The 17500-nt window shown below is 47.3% G+C and overlaps 1 protein-coding gene across 6 annotated transcripts in view; it reads left to right on the top strand.

Annotated features, from left to right (window-relative positions):
- The window catches only part of LOC135108147 (nestin-like), a 182300-nt gene that overhangs the window by 84443 nt on the left and 80357 nt on the right, over positions 1–17500 (top strand). For 4 of the 6 annotated variants that reach the window (XM_064018874.1, XM_064018872.1, XM_064018875.1 and 1 more), the window contains exon 2: positions 4470–11296. In XM_064018874.1, coding sequence (XP_063874944.1) covers positions 4587–11296 — 6710 coding nt within the window. In that variant the 5' untranslated portion in view covers positions 4470–4586. Of the gene's footprint in view, positions 1–4297; positions 4319–4469; positions 11297–16387; positions 16590–17500 lie in introns of those variants that run through there. The other 2 variants (XM_064018873.1, XM_064018877.1) reach the window with 2 other exon arrangements.

A 17500-nucleotide genomic window follows, 5' to 3' on the forward strand; every position in this document is an offset into this window, starting at 1 on the left:
GAAAAGTAGATGAATAGAGAAAAACGAAAGTTATCATAAATTTAGTGAATTTTAGAAACTTATCGGTTCGAAGGAAATAAATGAATAGACAAATGAATAGATGAATGAATTAAAGTAAAAAAAAAATTTAAGAAAATATAATTGTAATCTTAAGTGAACTCCCAAAAATAATTGTGTTTGAAAAATAGAAGAGAAAAATTTACTACAAGTGTCTTAATTTAAAGTGAAATTCCTGAAACTTATTGCCTAAAAACAAGGAAAAAAAAAGAGAGAAGGAGTTAAGGAATAAAAATATTGTAATCCCATCTTGTTGTGTGTGAGAGAGAGAGAGAGAGAGAGAGAGAGAGAGAGAGAGAGAGAGAGAGAGAGAGAGAGAGAGAGAGAGAGAGAGACAGACAGACAGACAGACAGACAAAAATATAATAAAAAAGAACAGAATAACAAAACAAACCAATATAAATACGAAACCTACTACCTAAAAAAAAAATAAACAAATAAACAAATAAATGAAACAATGAAATAAAAGAAGGGAAAACCAAGGGAAATCTCAGAAAGCAAAGACTGTTCTCACGCTTACTGTGACTCAAGGAGGGGAAAAAATTGATTGAGTTGTATAGAATTACCTTGACGGGCGCGCCTTGAGGTAGTGTGTGGACTGTGTGCAGTGTTTGGAGGCGGTGATAGGTGAGGACCAGGAAGGAAGGAAGGAAACGAGGAAGGAAGGGAAGGAGAGAGGGAGGGAGTTAGGGAAAGGAGGGAAGAGAGTGATAGGAATGGTAGAAGGGAGGGAGGTTTAAAAGGAAAGTAAGAAAGGATGGAAGAAGAGGAGGGAGGAAGGGAAAGAGGATTAAGTAAAGGGAGGGAAGTGAGTAAGGATGAAAGGAATGAAGGGAAAATGAAAGAAGGAAAGTAGGAATGGAGAAAAAAGAAACATACTATGAAGGAAGAAAGAAAGGGAGGAAGGATGAGAGAGAGAGAGAGAGAGAGAGAGAGAGAGAGAGAGAGAGAGAGAGAGAGAGAGAGAGAGAGAGAGAGAGAGTCATTGCTGCATGAGTTTCAAGAAAGAAGGAAACAGAACAAGGAAACACGTCAGAAATAAAAACAATCATTGTATTCTCTTGAGAGAGAGAGAGAGAGAGAGCTGGTTGTCATGCATTCAGGCTAATCATGCAATACATACATTCCCACCCTCTCATGAATCATTATTACCAGCCAGGCGAGAGACAATTGACTGCTAACACACACACACACACACACACACACACACACAAATAATAAAACAATATAGAAAAAAAACATCAAATTCCTTTCTCACATTCATTTTCCTGTTTTCCATTTTTCCTTTTCTCTTTTTTTCTGTTTCCCTTCATGTAACGTGTTCAAACTAGATTGGCAGGTGAAGGGAGAGGGAGAGACTAGGTGAGAGGTATCTGGGGCAGTGAGAGGCGTGGACTACGTGAGGGAGAGCGAGGGGAAGGGGAAAACGTGCCAAGGAGAGAGGTGAGAGGGGGTGAGAGGGAAGCGCAGCCAGGAATAGCGTGAAGCAGGTTTCGGGTCTTTGAAGTTCCGAGTTTGGCTTGAAAGCTTTAAAGTTTCTGGGAGTGTTGTGGTGGTGCTGGTGGTGCTTCGTTGGTTCGTTTATTTGTTTGTTTGTTTGTTGTTTCGTTTACTCGTGTTAGTTTGTTTTGTTTGTGGGTTGTTGTTGTTGTTATTGATATTGCTGTTGTTGTTGTTGGTGGTGGTGGTGGTGGTGGTGGTGATGGTAGTGATGGTTGTTGTTGTTGTTGTTGTTGTTGTTGTGTTGCTGCGGCTACTCTTCTTTTTTCTTCTCCATGTTGTTATTGTTGATGTCATTTGTCGTCGCCTTCGTTGTTGTTGTTGTTTTTGTTGTTGTTGTTGTTGTTGTTGTTGTTCATTTTTTGTTGTTCCTGCAGTTGTTTTAGTTACCATTTGTCGTCGTTGTCATTGGTCGTTGTTGTTGTTGTTGTTATTGCTGCTGCTGCCGTGTTGTCGCCACGCCCACGCATTCCTCGGGGGTGGGCTGGCCTTGAAAAGCACGATGCATTGTTTCGACGGACCACTGCAGTTTTGTAATGTTCATGTTATGTACACTGAAGATATAGTCACTGTATTACGCAGGACATTGTGTGTGTGTGTGTGTGTGTGTTCAGATCATACCAGGAATATACGTGTATTAAGTCCTTTTTTCGGAATTATATGATCCTCAGTAATACGTAGCAAAAAATCACGTAACTGAGAAAATAAATTGAAAGTCAAGAATCAGTGAATATGTTGAAGAAAAAAAATATTGAAAGTTGTAAATTACATTACTCGAAATAAATAAGTAGATAGATAAGTACATCCATCACAAACAGCAAAATGAACACAACAAAGTATATATCAAAAAGAAAAAAAGTCACAAAACATTTCCTCCAGTACTTAGAAAACGTAGCTACACACACACACACGCACACACACACACATCCACCCACCCACCCACTATTTTTTTTATATATGAATTACACACTGGCGTCATTTCCCCAGTGGAGTTGCTGAGAGGCGCCCTAGGGAGGCAACACTCTTGAGGGCCTTGGTTGCGTCACGGGGAAGTCACTTGGAGCGCCGCGGGGAGCAGGAAGTACGCAGGAAGTAGAGCCGTCAGTTACCGCCGCTTCCTCCGCCACTCATCTTGTGACAATATTGTGATTCACTTCTGTCCGCACCTTCATTACATTCGAAAGCCTCTAGTTAAAGTGACACGGGTTTTTAAGGGTGTTTGTACTGTTCTAATAAGAGATTAACAAGGTATCTATTTTATTAACGGTACAAACACTCTTAGTAACCTGGTTGACCTTCTCCGTGTCCTTTGAAAATAGTCGTGCTGAGAGACCAAAGTGTTTCTGTGTACGGGCTGCGGATGAGTGGAGATGGTTCACTAAAGGTTGACTGGCGGCGGTGGTGGTGATGGTGATGGCGGCGGTGCGGCGGTGGCTTGGTTGTAGGAATGTTGTGTTATGCGACACTCGTGGTAGAGATATTTGGTGTATTTTTTTTTGTTTATTTATTCGTTTGTTTATTTGTTATTATTTTTCTTCGCTTTTTGCATTTCTTTCTGTCAGTTTGGATGGATGCTTGGATTGGTGGACGGTTATGTTCTTGTCATTCATTTTACAATTGGAAAATTTCTTTTTAGTTGTGTTTTTGTTTCCCTTCTTCTTCTTCTTTTCTTCTTCTTCTTCTTCTTCCTGTAAACTCTCGTTGGGTAGTGACGGTGTGGAGTAAAACTGAGGAATGCTTACAGTGATAAAGTAATAAAGACAATCCCACGCAACGATTTCTATTGCACATTGACACGTTTTCCTTCTGATCGCCTGAGGAGGGAAGACTCAAACAAACACCACTGAAAGGGGGCGAACACTTAACACTTTATAAACACCAATACTTATTATGTATCACGGCGTGAGTAACACATGTATACTGAAGAAAAGTGACTACTAGTGCTTATTTCAGCTTTTTCAAAGATTTTTTTTTTCGAATCATAAGTACTTTTGAATCTATAATTAATATTACTTAGGAAAAAAAAACATACGTACATTTAAGATTGGTGTGTGTGTGTGTGTGTGTCGTGAGGTAACTGATAAGATGGTGGATTTGATCGATGCCTTGGACATTGATAAGAAAGATAAGACGATGTGAAAGTGAAGAGTTAAGGCAACCCAGCGACAGTTCCGCCTTCACTGTGTATGTGTGTGTGTGTGTGTGTCTGTCTGCCTGTCTGTCTGTGTGTGTCGTGGCCTGGTGACGGAGTGTTGCAAGTGCTGTTATTGCTATGATGATTATAATGATGACTCGTGATGTGTGTAAGACTGAAGGCAACAGAAACAAACCCAAGCGTGGCGTGTCACTGCATTAGCCGCTGTCACGGAGGCGCTTCCCGGGTCCTAGTGATTGGTGACACTCGCGGCGGTGACCCTCGCCTGGTGCAGTGACGGGCTGGTGACGCGCAGCAGAAGCAGCAGCACAGCAGGCAACCCTCGTGCCTGTCAGTGTGAATTTGATTGCGTGGAGCCTCCATGTGCTAATCTAATGACTGTGTGTGTGTGTGTGTGTGTGTGTGTGTGTGTGTGTGTGTGTGTGTGTGTGGCGTAACTTAGCAGTGTGTGCATGTGCTGGCTGGGCGGGTGTGCGTGCAGTCATGCGTGCTACTTTTATTAGTGGTGTGACGTGGGATGGGACTGGTAGTGGTAGCTTGGTGGCCGCTCACCTGTGTTCCCGGTGACGCCCCAGTGCCTTACCTGCCGCCACCTGCACTCGCAAGGTGCCTCGTCTCTCCGTCGCGCGGCGCGTCCAGGAACTATATCAGTGTTATCTTGGCAAAGTGACGCGGCTGCGGGTTGACTGTGTGACGCGTGATGGCCGCCGCCTGGCGTGTGGGTTGAGTGCTGGTTTTAATGTTGTCTTCATTTCAGGATTTGTACATATAAACTTTTTAGTGAAGTGACCACGTGAACACACCTCATGATGACGCGGCTCAGTGAGGTTGGTGACTGAGTGCGTGCGCGGTGAGTGACAACAGTGATGAGACAATGGAGAGTGACTATGACCCATTCGTGAGGACTCTGCCTCGTGCCTCTGACCCCGATGACCTGGTGACCTGGTGCACCGACGCTGACCACGGCCGGTGCAGGGCGTACCTGGCCAAGGTGATCAGCGTCGACGAGGACGACAGTGAAACCACCGACGAGGACGAGAAATCAGAGTCCCTCCTCGCGTGTCCGCCGCTCTACATCACAGAAAACGTGGGGCGCGGCGAGCGAGCCTTCCCAACACAGACTATTGTATCCTTCGCTAAGCCGCCGCAGGACGCGCGGCGCGGCGAGGACACCACTGCCCAGGTGTTCGGCAGGTTCCCTGACGAGGACACCACCTATTATTTCGACGACGCGGTGATCAGTGAGAGCTGCGGGGACAGCGAGGCGGAGAGTGAGGGCACCGGGTACCTGGTGCCGCCCACACACTACCTGTCTTGCCCCAATATCAGTCCTGTCGGAGAGGATCAGGAGGGCATCGCGCCGCCGTCCACTGAGGCTTACGAGTCTCCCATCCTGTGTGTGCCTGTCCAGTACTCAGCTGCGGGCGATGCGAGGGGCGGAGACGAGCTAAGAGAAGAGGTGGGCCGCGGGGATGGGCTGCACACCCACGCCCCCAACACGGCGGCGCCCGGCGTGACAGACAGTGGTTCATTTATCTCGGAGGTTTTTTCTTCAGGGAAAAACACTAACGGAGGTATTAGTCTTGGCGAAGTGACCGTAGAGAGCCTCATCTCCTTGTGTGAGACAGACACTGACCCCGCCAGGCCTCCCTCCGCGTGGGGCGGGCTGGCCTCCCGTGACCCTGGGGGCGCCGTGGGAGAAGAAAACGGCGATGTGGGCCGCGGTAGACTCATGATAGATGCTTTTCCGCTTTTCTCTCGCCGCCCACACGAGGAAGGAAGTGAGGGCACGTCAGGCCATGGTCCCCCTGAGTCCCTGGAGCCGTCCTCACTGTGGGATCATCTCCTGGGAGCGAGCCGCGACCAGGACACCTCCCCGTGGAGTGTGACGTCACGGGTAGCGGATATAGAGAATGAGGGCAGGAAAGACGAAGGCTGGGCGGAGAGCGAAGCCACAGCGAAGAAGGAAAACGAGATTGATGACGCGCTAGACACAGAGAAACTTGAGAAAGATGACGACAAGGACGAAGAAGAGAAAGAGCAACAAGAAGAGCACCAACAACAACAACAACAAGAAAAAAAAGAAGAACCAGAACACGACAAAGAAGACGAAATCACAGGAGAGAACGACAAGACAGTGGAAGGAGACGGAGAACAAGATGACGAGGAGGAGGAGGAGGAGGACGAAGAGGACGATGCGCCACGTGACGACCTGAGTAATGAGACAGAGGAGGTGAGATACGAGGTCACTCCCAAAGTTAATGGCGCGAGAGGGCGGGACATAACCCAAGTAGATGAGGCGGAAGAGGGAGACAAGGGGAGAGAAGGAGAAAGGGAAGAGGGAAGCGACGAGGGAGGAGACGGTGAGGGGGACATGGACGAGGAGGGAGAGAAGACAGAAGAGGAGGGAGAGGAGACAGAAATAGCGATCAGTACACATGGAAGAGAAATCGAAGTGTGTTTGGAGGTTGAAGAGAAGGAAATCCAGGAATCTCTTCTTAATTCTGAAGCGGAAGAGAAAGAAGAGGAGAAGGAAAAAGAAGAGGAAGAAAAGTTTGAAGAAGCGATTGGGGAAGAGAAAGAAGAGGGGGAGGAGGAGAAAGAAGAGGAAGAAAAAATTGAAGAAGCGATTGGGGAAGAGAAAGAAGAGGAGGAGGAGGAGAAAGAAGAGGAAGAAAAGGTCGAAGAAGCGATTGGGGAAGAGAAAGAAGAGGAGGAGGAGGAGGAGAAAGAAGAGGAAGAAAAAACTGAAGAAGCGATTGGGGAAGAGAAAGAAGAGGAGGAGGAGGAGGAGGAGGAGAAAGAAGAGGAAGAAAAGGTTGAAGAAGCGATTAAGGAAGAGAAAGAAGAGGAAGAGAAACAAAATGAAAAAGTTGAAGGGGCGACTGAGGAAGAGGAAGAAGACGAGAAAAAACAAGAAGAGGTAGAAGAGGTGACTGAGGAAGAGAAAGAGGAGGAAAAAGAAGAGTTAGAGGAACTGCTTGAGGAAGAGAAAGAAGAGGAAGAACAAGAAGAGATGACTGAGGAAGAGAAAGAAGAGAAAGAGAAACAGGAAGAGGTGCAAGAGAAAGACGAGGAAGAGGAAGAAAAACAAGTAACAGAGGTGGAAGAGGAAGTTGAAGAAGAGAAAGAAGAGGAAGAAAAACAAGAAGGGGATGAAGAAAAGAGGAATGTGGAGGAGGAAATAGAAGGAAAACAAGAGGAAGATGAGGAAAAGGAAACTGAGGAGGAAGAAGAGGCAGAGGAAGAAAAGGAAGAAGTGGAGAAGCAGAAGAATGAGGAAGAGATGGGAGAGGGAGGAGAAAAGCAAGAAAAGAATGAACAAAAAGAGATTGAGGAAGAAAATGAAGAAGATATGGAAGAACAGAAGATTAATGAAGAGAAAGAGGAGAAGGAAGAAGAAGAAGAGAAGGAGGAAAAGGAGTCTGAAGAAGAACAGAAAGAACAAGAGCAAGAAGAGAATGAACAGGAGATTGAGGAGAGGATGAATGGAGAAGAGAAGGAAAAGGAAGAACAAGAGGAGATTGAAAAGATGGCAGAAGAGGAAGAGAAACCAGAAGAACTAGAGGACGAGAATAAAGAAGGGGAAGAAGAAAGGGAAAGTAACATAATGCAACTGTCCTCTGATGATGATGATGATGATGGATGTGGCGTGGAGGGATCAGAGGTGGACTGCGTCACGGTAGAGGAGGTGGAGGAGGTGGAGGAGGCTGAGAACGAGAGCAACTCCTTGGTGGACGCTGCAAGTAACGACCTCCACCACCACCACCACCACCACGCCGCAGGGGACACCGAGACAAGCGTGGATGAGAAGAGTGAGGAGAATTTCATATCAGTCAGTTTGGTGAGTGACATCCTAGAGAGCGCTGACGTCTCTGATATCACCCTATCTACCACCGCCTCTGACACATCCTGTTTAGATCGCTCCGAAGCCTTCACTCCCTTAGCCAGCCTTCCCTTACCCAGCGTGGGCGAGGCCTGGGAGGGAGCCGTGAGCGGGGCGGGCGAGGGTCAAGGGTCTGACGGGATCCGTGGTGGAGGGTCGGAAGAGGCGGCCACACAAAGCTTAAATGAGTTAATAAGCGAGGACCATCTGAGTTATTACGCAGCACCGGGTGAGCTGGGCGGCGGTGGGAAAGCCCTCAGTGCTCTGCCCGAGTGTCACGAGGAGGGCCACAGTGCCGCAGCCCCCGCTTCGCCCCCGCCAGGCACAGGCACCGAGGACGCGGCAGTAGGCGGTTGTGTGAGTTCAGAGAAGAACTGTGCCGTGGGAGAAGTGTTGGAGGACCACAAACAAGAAGCCGACAGCCTCCCCCTGTGCGTGGAGGGAAGAGGAAGTGGGGATAAGCTGTCTTCCTGGCAATTTGACATAAACAAGGAAGATGAAGCCGCCGAGCCGCAGGAAGCAGTGCATTTACTCCTGAGTGACTCGCGTCTGTCTGTCAGGGATGATGGAGGATTGCCGGAGTGTTGGGAAGCACCTGACGCCTCTGCCATTGTCGTAACCCGCCACGCGGAGGAAGCGTCGCCCTGGGATCGCGGCGGGGAGCAGCAGGAGCAGGAGCAGCAAGAGGAGGAGGAGGCGCCATCAACTTTCACCCACACTGAGGAATCGCATTGGCTGGTGACGAGACAAGACAACGTGGACGCCCGTGAATTAGCAGACGCAGCAGACGCAGCAGACAGCCTCGCGCCGCACAGACCTGTTGATGGCACTGTCGCTGGCGAGGCTGGTGAGGCTGGCGGTCTACCGGGGCACGGCAGCGACAGCGAATCTGGCACCATTCATTCTAACTTGACCAGCAACCAACCAGCGCCCGGGAGCAACAGTGAGACGGAGGACGGTGCACCGGAAGGCACTGACTGGCACCAAGTGGATCACACATCCTTTGATACTATAGCCACACCAAACGAACACAACGTAGACGCCTCCAGCACAGACCATGAAGGGGACTCTCCATATCCTAGTGACGTGACAAAGAGTCCTTCAGGAGAGTACTTGACCAATACGAAGGACGGGCACGCTGCTGCAGAGAACGAGAAGGAAGAGAAGGAAGCAAATACGAATAATGCAAACGTTCCTCTCGAGCTTGATGTGAACTCTGAGGACGAACTCAAGAAGGAGAAAGCAGCTGCAGAGGAGAGTAAGGAAGAAAACGAGGAACTGATCGAGGAGGAGGAGAAGGAGGAGGAGGAGGAGGAGGAGGGGAGAGAAAAGTTAGTCCAAGAAGAGAGCCAAGTGGAGGAGGAGGTAATTCAAGAGGAAGGTAAGGAGGAGGAGGAGGAGGAGGAAGACATTGAGGAAGAAAATAAGAAGTTAACTCAAGACAGAATTGAAAAGGAGGAGGAGGAGGAGGAGGAACAACAAAAAGAGCTTGCGGAGGAGAAGGAGACGAGTAAGGAGGAGGAAGCAGGAGAAGTCAAGGAAGAGGAGCTAACTACTAAAGACAGTGAGGAAGAGGAGAGAGAGGAGGGACAAGAAGAGGAACAAGAGGAAGAGAAGGATCAAAGTTGCGTCGTGGAGACAAACTTTGAGCCTGAAGAAGGGGAAGAAGAAGAAGAAGAAGAAGAAGAAGAAGAAGAAGAAGAAGAAGAAGAAGAAGAAGGAGGAGGAGGAGGCGCTGGTGACGAAGTGCTTGTCTTGCCCGGTGATGAGGGCGAGGAGACGACAAAGGAAGAGAGTGCCACTGCAGAAGGCAATGAAGGAGATGAAAATGTGATTGATTTTGAAGATGAAAAAGATGCCAGTGATGGTGAACTAGAAAAAGAGTGTGACGTTCAAAAGGAAAGCGTGAAAATCCTGGAAGAGTGCATTGAGATTGAAAACAAAGAGGAAAGTGAAGGAGAAGTGGAAAAAGAGTGCGTAGAGAAAGAGAATAAAGAAGAAAGTGCTGGGGAGGAGAACAAAGACGAAATCTTGAGAGAGAGAAGTGAGAGTGAAAACAACAAGGATGGTAATGAGATCCTAGAAGTGTGCGGTGAGAGTGAGGACAAACAAGTGAGTGACGAAAGCGTGGAGAAAGAGTGTCGTGGTGAGAGTAACGGAGAGGAAAGTGATGAGGGCGAGGTAGACGAGAGTTGTGATGATGTGGTGACGAGTGTTGTTGAAGTGAGTGGTGAAGTGCGTGGCGATGATGCAGTGAGTGGACCCGAGTGTGTGGAAACTGAGGAAGTGAAGGAAGTGAACATCAGTGACGTGGAAGGGAAGGTGGAGACGTGGAGTGGAGGCGCTGACGAAGAAGACGTGGTAGTGTGCGTTGACTTGAGCAGTGAAGAAGAGGTGGATGAGGTGGAGGCGAAGCACGTAACACCAAGATTGACTGTGGAAAGTGAAGAGTGGAGTAGGGGAGTGACACAAGCACCAAATTACACCATTAGTGAGGAGCAGAGGCTTTGTGCAACTCACGGATTAAACTATAGAGCAGAAGAGGAGGGTGGTGACGTAACCCTGAGGACGCACGTTGAGGCAGGAGACCCCAGTGACACCCCGGACCAAGACGTGACGCGCGCTGAGATCGAAGCGGCGGGAGGTGAAAGGGAAAGAGGAGAAGACCTTGACGTGGAGGAGGAACCCGGTGATGTGGGTCAGATAATGTCTACCGGTGACCTGACGAGCGAGAAAGAAGAGGAAGAAGACGGGGATAAAGAGGAGGAAGAGAAACAGGACACTAACTTCTACGAGGCTCTGTGCACTGAGACCGTAGCGGAGGCTCCTGAAGGCGTGGCTGTTGTGAGGTTTGCCGTGGACGTCGAGGAGGTGGAGCCGGAGAGCCAATTGCCCCCAGCCAACGAGGGGGGGGCCAGCATGCCCGCGGGACAGAGCGGCGCGGCGGAAGAGCATCTGGGCACGATGGATGCGATCAAGGGAGTGCTGGTGGATGATGAGCGGAGGGAGGGTGAGGAGGAGGATGAGGAGATGGTGGTGGTGGAGCGGCGCAAGCCAGGCAAGGGAGTGCCCGTCCCCAGCAGCAACAGAGACTCGGGCACCAGCTACCTCACCGTGTACGAGGAGGTGGAGGAGGAGGAGCAGAAGAAGGAGAAGGAGAAGGAGAAAGAGCACGAGGACAGCGATGACGACACGCTGGTGGGCCACAGCAGCAGGAGCAGCAGCAGCGAGAGCAGCAGCAGCAGTGACGGCTTCAGGAAGTGCCACAGGCGGGAGGACAGCGGTGTGTTCCTCAGCTCCAGTTCCCGCCACGACCACCGCCACCGCCGCGTCCATTCCGAGGCGCCGCCCGAGATCACCCACGATGTGCAGCCCCGCGAGACCCGCAGCTTCCAAGAGACGAGGCCCGCGGCGGGGGCCGAGGACGCCTCGGACTCGGCCAGCCTGCACCCGCGGGACCAGGATGACAACCTGAGCATCCAGAGCGAGGTGATGGACACGCGCGGCGATGAGGATAGCGGCCGCAGGTTCAAGCGCCGCTCTAGCCACCAGTTCCGCGTGGGGCGCAGGTACAGTGGCCAGAAGATGATGCAGAGGATTCGCCAAGGTTTGCACCTGGGCGGCAAGAAGACGTCAGACAGCGAGGCGGGCGGCGAGGTGCACCCCACCAAGCTACAGCAGCTCGCCACGGACGACAGGTACAGCTCATGCCCTCTTCATTCTGCTCTCTCTCTCTCTCTCTCTCTCTCTCTCTCTCTCTCTCTCTCTCTCTCTCTCTCTCTCTCTCTCTCTCGCTCTCTCTCGTATCACCGCTTCCCTTTACTCTTACATTTGCTCGCCTCAGACAACACTGCATATTTTAAGACCGCTGTTATGTTTATTATTTATTTACATGGTTTTTACGTTGCACTTTCCCTGTTCACTCGTAGCAATGCTTACTGATGTATTTACACAAACAAAAAGATAAGCACACCATTATAACGTCCACACACACACACACACTCACCGCTACACTGACGACCTTGAAAATATACACGCTTGACATGCACCTCGAGCACCTTAGTGTGGTGGCTTGCTTTAACAGCGTAGGCGCCGGGCAGCCAGGCAGAAGCAGGCAGGGAGACGGGCAGGAAAGCAGACTGGCAGGCAGAGAAACAGGCAGGTAGGTAGGCAGGCAAGGTGCTCGGGTAGGCCCACAATCGGGAGGGACAAAGGGCGGTTGTGACCTGGAGGAGAGAACCGGCAGTGAGGTTAAGCAACGCTGGGTCTGGTTAGTGCTTGGATGGGTGACCTCACAGAGAAGTTACAGCAGAAATAGTCCAAAAACATAAAGAATAAGAGAGAGAGAGAGAGAGAGAGAGAGAGAGAGAGAGAGAGAGAGAGAGAGAGAGAGAGAGAGAGAGAGAGAGGGAAAGGTAAAGTTAGATCCTCAAGCTACCCTGAACCATTCCAGTGACGTGTGTTAGGGACGTGCAAGGACATCTCACATCCACGTGCCTCGTCTTGCTGGACACGGCACGCCTCGTTTATTCCCTACGAGGTTTTGAAATCGTAACACTCAGGAGCATTTATCATCCATTAATAACAAGCACACTCTTGACACGTTGTTTTAGGCGTATGAATATTTTTTATTTGTATTTTTTTTACTTTCTTGTGTTGTAATGATTAACGTGTAATTAGCATATTTTTATTTAATTTATGATAGTAGTGGTAGTAGTAGTAGTAGTTATGGTAGTGTCATTCTACTCTAAGCATCATTGACTATCACCACCACCACCTTCACCACCATCACCTCTATCACCACGACCACCACCACACCCTCTCACCCCTCCACCATTCACTCTCCACACTTGCGTCAGACATCAACATAGAGAGAACCTACTGTAGGTAACACGCAGTAGCCAGAGATAGAGAGAGGAGAGGAGAGGTGGGAGGGGGGTAGCAGGCAAGGGGATACACGCGTCCCTGCTGGTTACGTGCTGCCTTCCCTCGCTCACCGGACGCGGGATCGAGGTTTATCTCGTTTTCTATTTCTGTTGTGTTTTTGGCCCATTTTCTGTTCTCGTCTCTCTTCGCCTCGCTTTGCCACTGTGTTCATGGGAGCGTGGGTTTTGTGGGTGCGCTCTCTCTCTCTCTCTCTCTCTCTCTCTCTCTCTCTCTCTCTCTCTCTCTCTCTCTCTCTCTCTCTCTCTCTCTCTCTCTCTCTCGTGATTTTTTTTTTTACTAACTTTTTTGTTAAAACTTAATGGTATCCACTCTACTTTGTGTGTGTGTGTGTGTGTGTGTGTGTGTGTGAGACAGCTATGTAAGGTTTCCTCCTCTGACTCAGTTTTGCTCCGCGTATCTCTTCTTGATGTGTATCCTGTATGAGACACGTCAACATGGTATGCTTGTGTGTTCATTCTTGCTTCGTTCGTTTTTTTTTTTTTTAACACCACCTAATTTTCCTTTTCTACCTTTACCTTCTTTTCTTTTTCTTCTTCCTCCTCATCCTTCTCCTCTTCTCTTTTTATTTATCTTTCTTTTTTTTTTGCTCTTCTTCGTCTTCTCCTTTTATCTTTGTTTTCATCTCTTCCCCTTTCTTCTTCGTCTTCTTCTTCTTCTTCTTCTTCTTCTTCTTCTTCTTCTTCTTCTTCTTCTTCTTCTTCTTTGGCCTCCTTCCATTTCCTTCTCCAACTTCTCCTCCTCTTCCTTTCTTCACTATTACATCTCAACAAAGACAATTAGACTGTCTAGAAAATAACAGGATATTTATTTGAGTTTCTCCATCCTGACTTTTGAACTAAACGATGGATGCAGATGTTTAAAAGCTGAAAATTAACTCTCCTTTCTATTCTCCCTTAATGCTAAGGACTTCACTCTTAACCCTTTTATTGCTATGGTCGTCTGTTGTTAAAACTGAGAGCACTATAATGAACTCTTTGGATGGACGTGAAGAGGGAAAGGATTACGAGGTTAGTGAAACTTTTGAGAGCTACAGAAGATCGTTTTTAAGACGCTGTAGCATAAAAATGAGTCTTTTAAAAGTTATATAGAGTTAATTAAGGGAAAGATTGACTAGCAGGGAAAGAGAATATCTGTCTGAAATAGGAAATAAAAACTAGGTACGAAATTTCACGATCTTGAGCTGTCTGTTCTTAAAAACATAGTAGAAAAAGAAAAAAATGCACTATAAAGAAAAGGAAACAGCAGAAGAGGGAAGAAAACAAACGAAATAAGAAAGAGAAAAAAAAATAATGCTGAACACTTTACTTTTAAAATTCATTACTTACCCTATATCTAATTATCAAAACACTAAGCATACTTCAGTGCTCTCTCTCTCTCTCTCTCTCTCTCTCTCTCTCTCTCTCTCTCTCTCTCTCTCTCTCTCTCTCTCTCTCTCTCTCTCTCTCTCTCTCTCTCTCTCTCTCTCATGCAAGAGTTAACAGGTATTCTTAATCTTTCGTCCCCTTTATTGGCAGACTCTGTATCTTCCCACCTGTTGTATTTCCTCCTGCCTGTGACTTAAACTTGTTCAGAGGAGAAGTTTCAACACACTTCTCCATGTAAATTTTCACTTACCAACGTTCAGTAAAGTTTTTTTTTTTTCTGCAACCTTTATGTCACGCGAGAGAGAGAGAGAGAGAGAGAGAGAGAGAGAGAGAGAGAGAGAGAGAGAGAGAGAGAGAGAGAGAGAGAGAAGGTGTGTGTGTGTGTGTGTTGAGTGTGTGTGTGTGTGTGTGTGTGTGAGTGTGTGTGTGTGTGTGTGTGTGTGTGTTTGTGCGTGTGTGTTTCTCTCTCTCTCTCTCTCCTCTCTCTCTCTCTCTCTCTCTCTCTCTCTCTCTCTCTCTCTCTCTCTACTCTCTCTCTCTCTCTCTCTCACACACACACACACACACACACACACAAACACACACACACAGAGAGAGAGAGAGAGAGAGAGAGAGAGAGAGAGAGAGAGAGAGAGAGAGAGAGAGAGAGGTACCGGATGTGAACTGATAATAAGAAGTGTGTGGGTGCCAACGATCACCGCGTTTCGTTGTTATGGTTTTATAATGAACGCTGAACAACACTCCTCCTCCTCCTCCTCCTCCTCCTCCTCCTCCTCCTCCTCCTCCTCCTCCTCCTTATCCTCCTCCTCCCTTCTGTCTTGGGACCGTATCCTCAAAATTTCTGCTCTGCATCTCCACTACTTTCAAAATGCTCTACTTGAAGTTACACGGATTTTTAAGGGTTTTTTTTTTTTTTTACGGTTCTAGTGACAGATTAATAAGGTTTCTATATTAGTAGCAGGAGAGACACTCTTGAAAACCCGGGTAATCATCTCTTTGGCCTTTGAAAATAGTCGCGGAGAGAGAGAGCAGCGTTTCTGTATACTAGTGTTACTGTTCTTTCTCCCTCCCTTGTGACGAGTGGTTAGAAGTGGTGACCGAACAGTCTTGCAAGGATCTAAAGGTCTGTTGCTGTTTTATTTATTTTTTTTTCTAATCCTTTGTAACCCCTCCTCCTCCTCCTCCTCCTCCTCCTTCTCCCATCATCATCATCATCATCATCATTATTATATTTTTTTTGTCTCAACCGTTTAGGAAAAGTGGTGATATGCTGTGGTTAATGATGCTAGTAGTAGTAGCAGTAGTAGTAGTAGTAGTAGTAGTAGTAGTGGTGGTGGTGGTGGTGGTGGTGATGGTGGTGGTGGTAGTAGAGCTAACCTAACCTAACCAAGCTCAACGTAACCAAACCTATCATAAAATGAAATCCTGATTCGCGTACAGTGACAGGAACCTTTTTCAAATCTTCTTGAAAGGACTGAATTAAGGAGGGAGAGAAGGGAGAAAAGAAGCAGAAAGTGGAGAAGAAAAGTAAGAAGAAGAAGAAGAAGAGTAAGTGGAGGAGAAATAGAAGGAAGAAGGAAGAAAGAGGAGAAGGAGGAGGAGGAGGAGGAGGAGGAGTACATAACATTACACACTTCCTGACGCTTTTGTCCTTCACACACACACACACACACACACACACACACACACACACACACACACACACACACACACACACACACACACACACACACACACACACACACACACACACACACACGGGACTCCCACTAACCTGTCCACACCACCTCCCTGTCACCTCTCACCTCTTACCGCTCACCTCTCACCCGTCCCGCCTCTTCCTGTCCTGTGACGCAGCAAGAACGTGCTTATCCACCTTGACTAAGGAGAAAATGCGCGTCACACTTCAACACGCCCCATTTCAAGAGTGCCTGTATTTATGTATTATTACCATGTATTTTCTATGTAAGAGGAGCTTTGGGCTAGGGAAACGAGAATTAAGTTTAAAAGGAAGTAAAAATAAAGGGGCTTACTGAGGTGTATCAGTCACATAAGAGCACAGCTAAATGAATTACCCAAAGTTGAAGGATAAGTGTGTTGAGACCTTTCCCTTTGAGAGAGTTTAAGTCATAGGAAGGAGGAAATACAGAAATAGGCAAGTGAGTTCTAGTGTTTACCAGAGAAAGGGATGAATGGTTTAAGAATGCTGATTAACTCTTGCATCAGAGAGATTATTAGTCTCATGCTCATGATAATGTAATATTTACAGGGTGTTAGGATACGTGTGTTCTTCCTTTGTGTTCATTTGCGTTGTTTTTATATTTGTGTTTTTGCTCCATTTAATTAATTTCCATGAATGATTAGTATCTTATGTACACTGAGTAGGTAAGTTACTAGGAAATGTGTGATCTTCCCTTGTGTTCCATTGTGTTGTCCATACCTGTGTTTTGTTACTAATTAATTCGTTTCTCTTTACAGGTGAGTTAGTGAAGCGATGAGTTGACCAGAGCGCGAGAGGAAAGGGATGATGGTGAGTGTTCCTCTGTGTTTGGCGGGTCGGGGGAGGCGAGTGGCGCATTCTGAAACACTTAGCTCTCTCCCCCCCCCGACTCCTTTCTAAAGCCACAGGTATGATTAGCCGGGTTCTGAAGAGTGTTCACCTGTTGATAATGTAAAAATCTTGTTAATCTGTCACTATAACGATAAAAAAACACTTTAAAAATCCATGTAACTTCAACTTAAGCCTTTTGAAAGTAGTGGAGGTGCGGCGCAGAAGTGTTTCAGAATACGGTCCTGTGTGTGTGTGTGTGTGTGTGTGTGTGTGTGTGTGTGTGTGTGCGGTTCAGGGACAGGGTGTGTTGCGGGGAGAAGAGGATTAATACTATCTAGGAATGACGGTGTTGTTATCACTACTTTTATCAATGGTTGTTATTTTGATTTGTTGCTCTTGTTATATCATAGGTGATGGTGGTGGTAGTAGTAGTAGTAGTAGTAGTAGTAGTAGTAGTAGTAGTAGTAGTAGTGGTTGTTGTTCTGTTTGTAGTAAATGTTGTTGTTGTTGTTTGTTGTTACTGATGTTGAAGTAGTAATAGTAGTAGTGAAAATAATACTCGTATTTACCTAAAAGCAACAGTAGTAACAACAACAGCAGTAGTAGTAGTAATAATAGTAGCAGCAGCAGCAGCAGTAACAGCACTAATGATTACAGTGCTACCAACACAAATAGGTCAGTAGCAAGTGGGGGAAGAAAGACAGTAAACAACAACAACAACAACAACAACAACAACAACAACAGGAGCAACAACACTAACACTAACAACAGCCACCACAGCAACAGCGATAGGTAAGCTCTCCACCACCGCACCTTGAGTGAGAGGCCCCACCAGCCTTACCTCAGCGTAGGGAAACCCGGGCAGGAGGTATGACAGTGTCGGGGTGATGCAACAGCCCTTTGTAGTGAAGAGGGACACACTGCTTCGGAACACTGTCTACTGACTAACTGGGTATGTGAGTGACTGGCTGACTGAGTGACTGATTGGGTATATGAGTGACTGACTGGGTATGTGACTAACTGACTGACTGGCTATGTGA

Source organism: Scylla paramamosain, chromosome 16 (genome assembly GCF_035594125.1).
Source record: "Scylla paramamosain isolate STU-SP2022 chromosome 16, ASM3559412v1, whole genome shotgun sequence".
Lineage (NCBI taxonomy): Eukaryota > Metazoa > Arthropoda > Malacostraca > Decapoda > Portunidae > Scylla > Scylla paramamosain.